The sequence below is a fragment of the Citrus sinensis genome, chromosome 2, assembly GCF_022201045.2.
Source record: "Citrus sinensis cultivar Valencia sweet orange chromosome 2, DVS_A1.0, whole genome shotgun sequence".
NCBI lineage: Eukaryota > Viridiplantae > Streptophyta > Magnoliopsida > Sapindales > Rutaceae > Citrus > Citrus sinensis.
Window position 1 is genome coordinate 25,450,335 of NC_068557.1, and position 12,475 is coordinate 25,462,809.

Below are 12,475 nucleotides of genomic sequence, written 5' to 3' on the forward strand. Positions count from 1 at the left end.
TGAGGAAAGGTCAAGATGTGGGACCGCTTATAACTAAAAGTAAAAAGCAGAGGGCAAAATCGTACATATGTTGGCCACTTCATTGCGATCGCAGAAACACATGCGTTTCTCCTCTCTCACGTGTCGGCTCATATATAACTTTATATTTTAGATTTTGTATTTTCATATTTGAATTTTGAATTTTCAAAATCTTTTTTACTGAAACCATAGGTTGATGAAATTATAGAAAGTTTAGAATTTCATTTTAGTTAGTACTCAATTTGCATTACTGTATATGATTAATTTATTATGCACGAATAAAACCAAACTCTTAACATATTAAAATGATATTATCCTAATAAATAGTAGCAAAAATTATTTGTGGTATGCTAATTAAGAACTAATTAAATGGTTAAAATAGTATTTACTGAATAAGTAAATTAACATTTATTTTATAAGTAATAGTAATTTTTTTCTTCAAAGCTCAACTTATTTTAAGTTCGAAAATAAAGTGCGGCCTCAAGCGATATAATTCTAAGGCGTATTTACACAAGTCTAGCTAATTGACTTTCTAAAGACATTATTTTCTGATTAAACTCTAATTCAAAAGTTTTGTTTAATATGATGACTCTCAATATTCTTATATTATATTTCGGAGATAATTCCAATCATTTTCAAAATTCATCAAGCCTCTTTTAAAGAAACTGTAATAATTAAAAACACTACTACATAATAAGATTTTTCTTTAAAAAAAAAAGGACTAGAAACCCACTTACATTATATGAGGTAAATGAGATTTATACCAATATTTAATTATTGAACTCGCATTTTATTAGCTCTCTCTTCTTTTTATTTGTTGCTGGAAAACTTTTCCTGGAAAATTAATTTTTTTTTCCCTTGAAAACCAAAAAGAATATAAAAAATGAAACCGACTTTTAACAGAGCAGAATGTGGGTGTGTGTAGACAGATCACTTTATATTGTCAGCAAGCTCGCTTTCAAGTTCCCCTTTCTTGTCCCGGCATCATAATTTTTCATTTTTTATTTAAAGGAAAAATCCGGCCTTTTCAGGCAAATCAAAAATTAATTTCTGGGATTTTAAATTCAAAGCCAATACTTTGATTCTGTTTTTTGGTAGAGGAAGAAAGTTCAATGCTTTGTTTAATCTAGGAACTGGGTTTGTTTAATTGAAGACAAATAAATAATTTTTATTTTCATTTTTTTAATGTTGATGGGGTTGCTTACAGTTCATATGCTGTCATCAAAACGCGTTGCCTTCCCGTGTTAATATCTGCCTCTTGCTTCCATTTGCTTGCTTGCTTAAACGTGGGCTGAAGTTAATTAAGTTGTTTTGTTTGTTGTTGCTTGTTGTCGCAATCAGATCTGCATTTGGGCTTTGGTCCAAACTCCAAACTGACATTCTCTCTGGTAATTCACGTTCTTGTTCTGTCCCTTTGTCAGTTGCAACTTCCTTTGCTTTGTGTTTGCTTGCTGTGAGAACACCAAGGATAAGAAAATGTGAAGCTTTAGTTCTGTTTGATGCTTAGTATTTTTGTTGTTTAAAATTTTCATCTTTACTCTTTTTCAACAAAGTTTTCGGCTTGTTGAACTTTCAGTTGTTAATTTGTTGTTGTTGATGAGTTAGATATTTTAGCTAACAAAATTAATGGGGTGGTTTGCATTTGTATGCTGATTACTTTGAATTAGTTACCTGCTTTGTGTTTTGGGTGAGATGTTCTTTTACTGAATCTTATAGCTTACCTTTTGTCTGGTTTGTTGCTGACGGTTGCAGATCAAGTTGAAAACTTTATTTAGTGTTGATTTTTTTAGCATAATTGCATTTGAGTTGAGATTTGGAAATATAAGAAGATTTTGTTGAGTACAAAGAATCTGTCTTTTGATTGAGTCGGGACTGAGAATGGCCGCAAGTTATTGAGGGTTAAGGAATAATATGGCTTTGAATATAAAGGTTTGGTAAATTTGAGGTCTTGGGCTGCAGCCGGAGACATTCGAGTGGTACACATGGCATCTAGAGAAGGGAGGCGTCATCATCATGATCTTGTGCCCCTTGCTGCTTTGATCAGCAGAGAGATGAGGAATGAGAAGATGGAGAAGCCTAATGTTAGCTTTGGGCAGGCAGCTCAGTCACGGAAAGGGGAGGATTATTTCTTGATTAAGACAGATTGTCAAAGAGTACCAGGAAATCCTTCATCTACTTTCTCTGTGTTTGCGGTAAATCTTGCTCTCTCACTCGTTGATATCTTTACTTTATGTGATGAGTGCCTTGCTTCAAGGACTGGTACTTCGCAATCTACCTGCATGCATCTTTTCATTTGTCCATAGTCAACTTAAAGTTCTAGTGCTGGTTTCTTATGAGACCTTCTTATCTGCAAGTTTAATGACTTGGGTAGAAAAATGGTCAGTTTGTTCTGCTGATGATAGTGGCTATAATGGCCTCTGAGCTGGAGTAATTTGCTCGTAATCTTCTTTTGTCCTTGTCACCATAAATCTTCTTTCACATTTCAAGCCTTCCATGGCTTAATTTATTAGTATAAAACTCAAAAACAAGGGTTGTACTTCTAACTTATGGGATGATTGAAATGCATTTCATTTTATACTTTATGGTTTCTTGAATGTAACATTATTTTTCTAGGTCGCAGAGTGTTAGGCTGCATCTTTTATTGTTTTATAAAACTTACCCTTCTTCTTTTGTTGCTAATTTCAGATATTTGATGGGCACAATGGGAATGCTGCTGCAATTTATACAAAGGAGAATTTGTTGAATCATGTGTTGGGTGCTATTCCCCGCGGACTTGGGCGGGATGAATGGCTTCAGGCTTTACCTCGAGCCTTAGTCGCTGGATTTGTGAAGACTGACAAGGAATTTCAGAGTAGAGGCATGGAACTTTCCCTTGTTCTTATTTTCATTCTTTCAGTTCTTTTTTATTTCCCATCTTTGACTTTTTGTTGTAAATCAAGCAAAAGTAATGTTGCTATACTTGTTCAATCATCTTCAGGAGAAACATCTGGGACCACAGCTACATTTGTTATAGTTGACAGATGGACTGTGACTGTTGCATCTGTTGGAGATTCTCGTTGTATATTGGATGCTCAGGGTGGGGCTGTTTCCACCTTGACTGTAGATCACAGGCTTGAAGAGAATGTGGAAGAGTGTGTTTCTGTATCAAAGCTTTATTTCTTCCCTTATTCTGGATAGACTCTTTAATTAGTTATGCTGCAACTGCAGGAGGGAACGCGTTACTGCAAGTGGGGGTGAAGTTGGGAGGCTTAGCATTGTTGGAGGTGCTGAGGTAAGGTGTTTTAACATATTGTTCAGAAGTCTTACTCATTGGCCTTAAACTAAAGGGCATAATTTCTACAAAATGGAAAAAATCTATCCTGCAGTTTGTAACAGAATTTGCATAATCTTGACAGATTGGTCCCCTCCGTTGCTGGCCTGGTGGTTTATGCCTTTCTAGGTCAATTGGAGACATGGATGTTGGGGAATTTATAGTACCCATACCATATGTCAAACAAGTAAAGGTATCTGCCCTCCCCCTTTTTTTTGGGGGTTTCTAGATCATGTTTTTCACTTGTGATTCTTTTCCATCTTTGACTTTGTTACCCATGATTTTGAGATGGAAATTGCCAGGTCTATCTTCACCGTGAACTCTTACTTTCTTCATTGTTTTAAAAGCTATCAAATGCAGGTGGAAGGCTTATTATTGCTTCTGATGGAATCTGGGATGCCCTGTCCTCAGAAATGGCTGCACAATGTTGCCGTGGATTGCCGGCTGAACTCGCTGCCAGACAAGTGGTGAAGGTAATTTAATTTGTTGTTTTACTACGTATTTGTTGCCAGTTCTTTTTAGAAGAACGTGTTAACATAGCTTTTGAGTAGTTGATTGTCGTTTAGACGATTGCTTAGAATGTTTTCTCACTGCATTTGATGGATCACTATTTAGGAAGCATTAAGGACAAGGGGACTGAAAGATGATACAACTTGCATAGTTGTTGACATAATTCCTCCTGACAATACAATGCAGCCTCAGCCTCCTCCCAAAAAGCAGAATAAGCTGAGAGCGCTGCTATTTAGGAAGAAGTCCCTTGATTCTGCAAATAAACTATCAAAGAAACTTTCAGCTGTAGGAATAGTTGAAGAACTGTTCGAAGAAGGCTCGGCAATGCTCGCCGAAAGGTTAATGCTGTCTCCTTTGCATGTGTAAATGTTCATTTTGTCATTGGAAAGGCTCAAAAGTATTGCTTCGATTTTCTAAATCTAGTTCTCAATCGCTTAGTACTTCAGTTGCAACTTAAATTTGGGCATTTAATTATTCACCAAGTTTGTTTCCATTTGTACTTCAATGTGTGAGAACTTTCTCACATATATTTGGTTGCATCTATGTCATAATTTTTAATGCATTTTGCAGACTGGGTAATGAAGAACCTGTGGTGCAATCAACATCTGGTCTTTTTACATGTGCTGTATGCCAAATCGACCTTGCTCCGAGTGAGGGAATCTCTGTTCATGCTGGTTCCATCTTCTCCACTAGCTCAAAGCCCTGGCAAGGGCCTTTCCTCTGCGCTGATTGCCGAAATAAGAAGGATGCCATGGAAGGAAAACGCCCTAGTGGAGTTAAAGTAGCATAACTCCTTTATTGTAACCTCCTTATTCTTTCCCACTTCATTCTATTTTTTTGTGCCCACTTTCCATTAGGCTAGTGAATTGTTTGAATCTTACCATAGTGCTACATCAATTGTATATGTAATATATGCAAATAATGTAAAATGAGTTTTAGCGCCTCAGGGAGAGCTGATTGATTATTGGGTGTTCCTTTAGAATTCCAAAACTTTTGGCGGTCTTGTTTTTTGCGTTAGTGCTAACCAAGCCACGAAGATTACAAATAAAGATTACTATGTGCCAAAGCAGTGGAACTCTAGTGAAAACTGCGTCATTCTTTGTTGCCTGATATTTATTGAAATGGACGTCTCTAATTCCATATTTATCGAAAATTGCACCAATTTACAAAGTAGAAAGGGGGAGGAAAACAGTGCATTCTGATACCTAATGGTATTTTTACAATGTTATTAGTATACTTTTTGAAGAGTCTGCTATACTTTGTATAGTTGAAGAGTCTGCTGGTGAGCCCGGCGAAGATAAGAAGGGCTTGGGTGGGATTTGCAAGGAATCGAGGCTTGCTTCCAACATTTCCACTACTCTATTCATTGTTGGCCGGCTTGAGGGGTTAGTCTGTATGCACCACAAGCTTACAATTATCATCTTCCTTGCATATTCTTTATCTTGTTCATTTTCAATGCCTTGCAGTCCAAGTTCTTCATCCTTTTCTAGACGCTTGTAAATCCAATGCGGAAAATATATGTCACTGCTTCCATTATCCCCAACATCAACGTTCTTTCTTCCTCCAGTCATTTTGAAAATCATCATTCCGTAGCTATAAACATCCGACTTGTAAGAGACTTCCCCAATATTTCTACAGAACACTTCTGGAGCAATATACCCAACAGTCCCCCGTGCACCTGTCATTGAGATGATACTCTCTTTCCTGTTGCAGATTTTAGCTAGGCCGAAATCAGAGATCTTAGGACAGAAGTCTTCATCTAGGAGAATGTTATGAGGCTTGATGTCAAAATGCAGAATTCGTGTACTGCAGCCAAGGTGCAAGTACTCTAATCCTCGAGCTATGCCTACTGCAATTTGGAGCAACGTTTCCCAGGTCAATTTATGATTTTCTATCGATGAGCTGTTTCTATAAATGAACTTCTCCAGAGATCCATTGGACACAAACTCGTAGATGAGAGCTCTTCTGCGACCCTCAAAACAGAATCCTAAAAGAGTGACGACGTTAACATGGGAAGTCCTGCTAATGCTAGCAACCTCATTGATGAATTCTTCACCATTTCCTTTTGAATCATTTAAGACTTTTACTGCCACATTACTACCGTCAATTAGTTTTCCTTTGTAAACACTTCCATAGCCTCCTTGGCCGAGTTTATATTTGAAAGAATTGGTCATTTTCTTAATATCTGCATAGCTATATCTTCTAGGAGCTAGAGATCCATGATTCCTTAAAAATGTCTCAATGTTCAGACAACTTCCAGTGGAATCGTATGATGAAAATTTTCTATAGAACATGATCCAGAAGGACAAAAGTGCAATCAGGACAATTGATCCGCCACCTAATGTGCAAAATGAAAAGCTTTAATTTTTTTCACCAACATGGTGCTGTGCTGGAAAACACAAATTACAAATGAAATTTCTTTTCAATTCCCATTGAAGGCTGCAGAGAAATTTATGCAGCAGAGATTAGAGAGGTATATTACCTAGTCCCAGGCCTAGCTTTAATTCCGATTTTTCATGTCCTGCAACACAAATACAAAGAAAATGGTGTTAGTTTAGACAATAAATACAGCAGTTATGTAATTAGAGCATCCAAATTCTTGACAGCATCGCACAGAAACAGAGAGACTGCACATCTCAAACTTATATTTTTGTCTTCCTGAGATGAATTAGCGGCTTCTTCCAATCCCGGGTAAGGAGTCAGTTTTTTTTTTTTTTTGAGAAGTCAGTTGAAATAACCAAATAAAGAAATCAGTGTATAAAGAGAGGAATTCGTTTGTGGCATGTTATCGAAATAGACCTAGCTTTTACAACTGTTTAATAATGTGAGTAGTACAGAGCAGAAAGACTATGAACGAACGTGTATATGTTCATGAAGATGAACTAGTCCTAATACCTTATGTAACTTTTGATACCTGTCCGTTCGTTTTCACATTGAAAATTTTCCTTGTCATCAAAATGACAGTGGCCTCGTTTCTTAAGACAATCATTACATTCTCTTGATTCAGCACATTGAAACTTTCCCTCGCTATCACTTCGACACTGGCCCCCTCTCCAGCCACATTCCCAACAAAACCAGGGTATTTCCACTTGAAGAGAGAAAACTGAAGTTAACATATTGAACAAGTCATCAGATTTTCTAGTCTTATTCACTGGGAGCTGAATCAGTGAACAGTTAGGTGGAACAATACGTGGTAAAGCATCATCCGGGTGATTGTAATAAATAAAGGAGTTATGGTTGCAGGTAAAATGGAAACTCGGGAGGTTTTTCTCAAGCTTGTGGGTGCATCTGAAGAGGCTCGGATTTGATTTGATATGAAAAGAGAGAGAAGCAGAGGTGGGGAGAGTCAAATTTTCGAAGGATTCACAGCTAGAGTTGCCCAAGTGATTTTGAAACACTTGGTCTTCAAGAGTGATTGAAGCATCCTGGGCTATGTTTAAAATATTATAAAACGGCCCGGCCTTCCCCAATCGAATTCTCTGAACTGGTTTGTTGCAGTTATCTACTAACATCAACCCACATTCAGGATGCGTCCTATTGGTGAAAGGAAAGAAAAATTGACCGAGATTTCCACATGAGGGAAAAAAAGATGGACATGTTTTATTCAGTTCACTTTCTTCTTCAGCCGAAGAAAGAAGTAAAAGTTGAGAGATAACAAAGAACACAAGAAACGAGTAACAAGCCATTAATATTCCGAATTCCCAATATGGCTGGAGAAATCAACTAATAAACTGCTAAGAATATTCTTAATCAACTAATAAACTACTAAGAATAATCTTTGTAATTCTTCAAATTATCTTGCAATTTCTGCTATTTTTCCTTGTCCACATGTTTTGTTGCTAAATCCATAGAACACCCCAGTTGACTTGGAAAGACTTGTAGATGTAGTGATACTGAAAGAAGTTCGAGCTGCGCATGACTGCATTCTACTGCACACTTTGCAGCTGTAGGACGTGAAATTCTTATTCAAAATGATGGATAAGTGTTTAACTCGTCCAGGAGAAGGGCCCCTTGAAGTAAGAATGTTTTTTTTTTTTTTCCTTAAAAATAAATGCAGCTGTGAATTACCTAATGTTCTCCGTTTTTACGTCTCTGTGATATAGGCTGCATAAAATACGAAGGGAAAGTTTCATGCTCTTATATAATAAATTGTGGATAGGGCCGTATCTCTAAATATAATTGTTCAAGATCTAAGTATTCTCCATACACTACAGTTGACGTAAGGTTTCTTTTACCCAATTCTACTTATAGCTTCTTTGTGAGGGATAACAAAATTGAGTGCGAGCGAATTGGTTAGAGTAGGGACCCTTTTTATAATTAGCCTTAAGATACAATTTAAGACTCTTGAACTCCTACTATTAAACAAGTGAGATTAACATAACTCTTTCACTTCCTTTTGTCAAAGACATGAATAAGTTATATACTTTAATTTATGGCTTAATTAAATAATATCATCTCTTAATTGGATAATAATTATAAATTGATTTACTTTAGTTAATTAATTAGTCAATGTCACGTGTACCATATATTGTCAATTCTTATAATACTCACTACCTTAGATTATGAAAAACAAAGAAATTATTTGTTAATTTTTCAAAGCAATTATATATCTATTGTTGTTCCCCCCCCACTTTTTTCGTGGTTACAACAGAGAGATCTATTTATCTACCACAAACGATAAATCTGGAATGCTTTCAAAGTTATTATTGCATGTTTACTAATTTAGTGTGGAACAGAAGTTTTCAGGATGCTACCTATCTTGAATCCCAAGTTAATTCAATTCTTGGCCTTTTTGTTGAAAAAGTAGTGCATGAATGAATAATAAAGTGGATATTACATGCATTAATGGTTAATTAGAAGAATAGCCATTTTATGCTAGAAATTCAACTGATGTAGGTAACTTTCGGAGATATGTTTTCATACCCAATAAATGTGATAAGTGCATATTTTTCATATATTTTACTATTAATTTCTCTATCTTTTTCTTATTTTGGTCTTAAATATTCTAGTTATTTTAGTCAATTTTTAATTTAGTAAATTATATTTTATTATGTTAATTTTATGTTAATTTTTATATTTTGTTATTTTAGGTGCATTTTGGGAATAATTTGTGCTTAAAGGGATCAAAGCTAGAGAGAGTTGAAGATTGTTGATGCTCGCTGCCGTGGTGATAAAGTCGAAAGGAGAAGAAGAAACAATTAGATTGATTGGCTGAATTATTAGCTAAAGGACATGAGAAATATTAGCCAAATTAAAGAGTGCACGTGAGGGAAGCCAAAGCAAATTAAAAGGCTTGGCCTTTGGCTTAAGAGTTGGAAAAGTCGGTGGAGCCCATTTGAAGACTAAATATAAAAGCCAAACTTTGGTTTTAGAAAGGGGGTAGCCGCCAAAGAAGCCAACAGACGCTGGACGGAAAAGAAAAGTGGCGGCTTTACTTTTGTTTTTAATCCTTTTCGTGAGAGGATTTAGAGCATTATAAAAGGAGAGCTGCCAGAGAGAAAAAAAAGGAGAATCGGGAGAAGAGTAGAGCAGCAGCTGCAGGTTTGGAGCAAAACTGATCCAATTCGGCAAGAAGAAGAAAAAAATCAGCAGCCGGAATTCAATTGAAGAAAAAGGCAGCCGCTTGAATTAATTTTCATGACTGATTTTATCAATTTCCTTATTCCCAATTCAATTATGTTAGGCTAAATTTTTATTTGGTTGAGGGTGAATTCAAAACCCTAAACATGATATGCAATTAAATTTAAATTCTATCATTCAATTTATTTAATTGAGATTGTTTATGTTCTTCTATAATTAATGTTCATGGTTTATTCTTGTTTTATTTAAGTGGCCAATTAGATAGAACTTGAATAAATTTTATTGCTAGATTAAAATTCTTGATCCGTAATTGTCTTGATATTTTAATCATTAGTAGCAGGTTGGAATTAATGATTTCAATTGGAGAACATAACCTAGGTTAAATAATCCGAGCTTGTGTGTTTATTGCCTAGATCAATCTAATATATTTCTTTGTTTAATGCTTCCATTATCTTAAATTTAAAGAGCTTATTTTAAATTATTTAATGGTTAGAGATTAGGTGAAGAGATTATTTTACCTAACGACACACTAAGGAAAGATTGAGACTAACAGAGCTTATTGTTGTCTATGGTTGATAGTTTCAATATAAATTGATAATAGAATTGATATATTATGTGCATGTTTGGTGGTGGCGAATGATCCTTTAACCAAAGTTTTCATCATTATTATTTCTTTCTCCTTTAATTAGAGTTTTTATTAAATTATTGTTCGTAATTTTAATTTCTCTATTTCTTACTATTTAGTTAAAAATTCATAAACCCCTCTTTTATTTTTAATTGGTATTTTCTTTAGTTAGACTAATTTATATTATTATTACTATTACTATTATTTTATTTTAAATCTTGCTTTGGAGTTAATAATAAATATAACTAGCATAGTTTCTGTGGGATCGATCCTTACTCGTTATGTACTAATTATTTATATTAGTGGTAAGGTTTTAAATTTTGTGCACCTTAACGACACTACCAAAATGCAACACCAAAATCATTGTTTTAATATGTTTGCATGGTCTAAATTCTCAAGTAGATATGGAGGCTGCAAATGAAGGATTTGGTCCATTTTCTTTGACATGTCATCAAACCACTTTTTGGCTACAAATAGAACCCTCGTTTGACATAGCAAATCATCCCGAAGCAGCACGAGTGAGAGCACAAAGAGTTCAAGTCACAAAAATATTTGATGTCTATTGATTATGTATTGATAACTTCATGAAATGAGAATTATCATGACATTTCTAAACTTAAACTAGCATTACTTAGAGAGTAAATTATATGTTTTTATTACATCTTTAGTTACATTTTGCATGAGCATCTATATAAGTTTAATTTTACTAAATTGATTATATTTTATATCATTTTGTGTTATGATTATGTGCATGATTGTAGGTGACCAAAAAACTCAAACTTTATGGATGGATTGTTGCAGTAGTAGACTTGCAGAAATGACAAAAAACTTATCTGCAGATGAACTAAAACAAATTTGAATAAGAGAAGATGTTGTAGCAATTGTTGCAGCAATCCAAGAGCAAATACTGGCAAGACTACCCGCATATTAATTGACAAAGCAGTGACAGGCGGCACAAAAAGATATGCGATCCAAGTTTTCAAAAAAAGAGACACGTGGCCACATGCTTTTGATTGCCCTAATTCTAAGATATAAAAAAAGCACACGTGAAAGAAACAAGAGGGAGGGGGCCGACACATAGAAGCAACGAAGAGAAAAAGAAAAATAAGAGAATAAGAGAGAGTTGGGGGTTCCAACAAGGGATTTCAAAGAAAAAGTAGGAGACATCGCAAAACCTAGGAGCGGGACATCTTGAATTTAGTGAATCTCAATTCCTCATCTTTATTTGCATGTTTTCATCTCTTTATGGGAATATATTTGACGGCAAAAACGTGTGTTGCTACCATTTTATCACCTATCATGAACTAAACTTTGATGTAGTTAGGTGTTAAACAAGCTTAATGGTTATGACATGACTGTTTCTATGAATGAATTTTGTATAGATCGTAAAGAAATGATAAGTAAAACTTGAGAAGTTGTGAGAACCTTACCGTAACTTGCTGTAGCTACTATTCCATTTGAACAGTGAAGATACCCCTTGCTGTTAATTAGGCATTGGCCTCCTCCTCTCGAAGGACAGTCAATACATTGTCGTCTTGCACGCCAGTTAGGGAGTACTTTTAGAGAGAAATTGCCAGTTAACAGACGAAACAAGTCAGACGCGTAGCGAGTCTTACTCGCTGCCACTGGGAGCTGAATAAGTGAACACTGAGGTGGAAGACTTGGTAGATCATCGTCATCTGGGTGATTGTAAAAGATCGTGGAGTCATCACAGGACATATTGAAATTCATGGGAATGTTGCCAAGAATTGTGGGGCATTTGAACAGGGTTAAATTTGATAGGATTTTAAAAGAGATGGAAGGAGAGCTGGGAAGAGAAATATTTTTGAAGGATTCACAGCTGCGGTTGTCCAAGTGCCTTTAAAACACTTGATCATAAAGTGTAACAGTTTGATCCGCAGAGATGCTAGTGACAGATAACCATGGCTCATTCTTTCCCAGTTGAATCTTTTGAACTGGCTTGTCGCAGTCATCCACTAAGCAGAATCCACACTCAGGGTGTGTTCGTATAGAGTAGGGGAAGTTGATATTGCGGAATTTTTCACAAGAAAAAGATGGACAACTTAGATTGAATCTCATTTGTTCTTGAGCTAAGGAAAGAAGCAAAAGATACGAGAGAATGAAGAACATAAGATAAGAGACGTGAGCCATTAGAAGAATCCCTGAATGGCAAGAGAGATCAACTAAGAATAATCTCTGTCCGCATTGCATCTTTTATCCCAGTCATCTTTGCTATTTCTTTCAGTTGTTTATCGTCTTGAACAAGTCAGTTGACTTGGAAAAATGAATTTGAAGGACGTAAATGGTTGACCCGTGATTAAATGAAAAATTTCCAAACTCCCTTTCCACAACTAGGACTAAGAAAGCTTGACGCTGTAATTCTCCTCTTGAAGTAAGAATAGTAATAATAACGAAAATGCTAATAAAAAGGG

General features: G+C 35.5%; 2 protein-coding genes across 5 annotated transcripts; one reads left to right on the top strand and one right to left on the bottom strand.

Moving 5' to 3' along the window:
* The first annotated feature begins 936 nt into the window (after positions 1-936).
* LOC102629522 (probable protein phosphatase 2C 15) lies at positions 937-4,802 on the top strand. Of its 3 annotated transcripts, none has more exons than XM_006468678.4 (9): positions 937-1,406; positions 1,978-2,210; positions 2,704-2,875; positions 2,996-3,149; positions 3,226-3,289; positions 3,414-3,521; positions 3,676-3,801; positions 3,944-4,176; positions 4,409-4,802. In XM_006468678.4, the coding sequence occupies exons 2-9, from the start codon at positions 2,001-2,003 to the stop codon at positions 4,626-4,628; spliced, it is 1,287 nt and encodes a 428-aa protein (XP_006468741.1). In that variant the 5' UTR covers positions 937-1,406; positions 1,978-2,000; the 3' UTR covers positions 4,629-4,802. The 3 variants fall into 3 exon arrangements, with proteins under 3 accessions (XP_006468741.1, XP_015382749.1, XP_015382748.1); XM_015527263.3 differs by having other exon boundaries at positions 938-1,406; positions 1,771-2,210; XM_015527262.3 differs by having other exon boundaries at positions 938-2,210.
* Positions 4,803-4,914: 112 nt separating this feature from the next.
* On the bottom strand, positions 4,915-12,145 carry LOC102630003 (rust resistance kinase Lr10-like). Of its 2 annotated transcripts, none has more exons than XM_052435068.1 (3): positions 11,474-12,145; positions 6,321-6,359; positions 4,915-6,176 (listed from the first exon to the last, which is right to left on the bottom strand). In XM_052435068.1, exons 1-3 carry the CDS (start codon positions 11,772-11,774, stop codon positions 5,056-5,058), a joined length of 1,461 nt encoding a protein of 486 aa, XP_052291028.1. In that variant the 5' UTR covers positions 11,775-12,145; the 3' UTR covers positions 4,915-5,055. The 2 variants fall into 2 exon arrangements, with proteins under 2 accessions (XP_052291028.1, XP_006468743.1); XM_006468680.4 differs by lacking the exon at positions 11,474-12,145 and adding an exon at positions 6,753-7,986.
* Between the last annotated feature and the right edge of the window lie 330 nt (positions 12,146-12,475).

What these genes read in the sequence shown, in the direction of transcription:
- LOC102630003 (XM_006468680.4), bottom strand. Translation starts at nt 7,524, where the DNA reads ATGGCTTGTTACTCGTTTCTTGTGTTCTTTGTTATCTCTCAACTTTTA. An exon ending in ATGTGAAAACGAACGGACAG is followed by an intron (nt 6,360 to 6,752) that starts GTATCAAAAGTT and finishes TTTGTGTTGCAG; the next exon opens with GACATGAAAAATCGGAATTA. An exon ending in AAAGCTAGGCCTGGGACTAG is followed by an intron (nt 6,177 to 6,320) that starts GTAATATACCTC and finishes TTTGCACATTAG; the next exon opens with GTGGCGGATCAATTGTCCTG.
- LOC102629522 (XM_006468678.4), top strand. Translation starts at nt 2,001, where the DNA reads ATGGCATCTAGAGAAGGGAGGCGTCATCATCATGATCTTGTGCCCCTT. An exon ending in CTTGAAGAGAATGTGGAAGA is followed by an intron (nt 3,150 to 3,225) that starts GTGTGTTTCTGT and finishes CTGCAACTGCAG; the next exon opens with GAGGGAACGCGTTACTGCAA. An exon ending in TCGGCAATGCTCGCCGAAAG is followed by an intron (nt 4,177 to 4,408) that starts GTTAATGCTGTC and finishes TGCATTTTGCAG; the next exon opens with ACTGGGTAATGAAGAACCTG.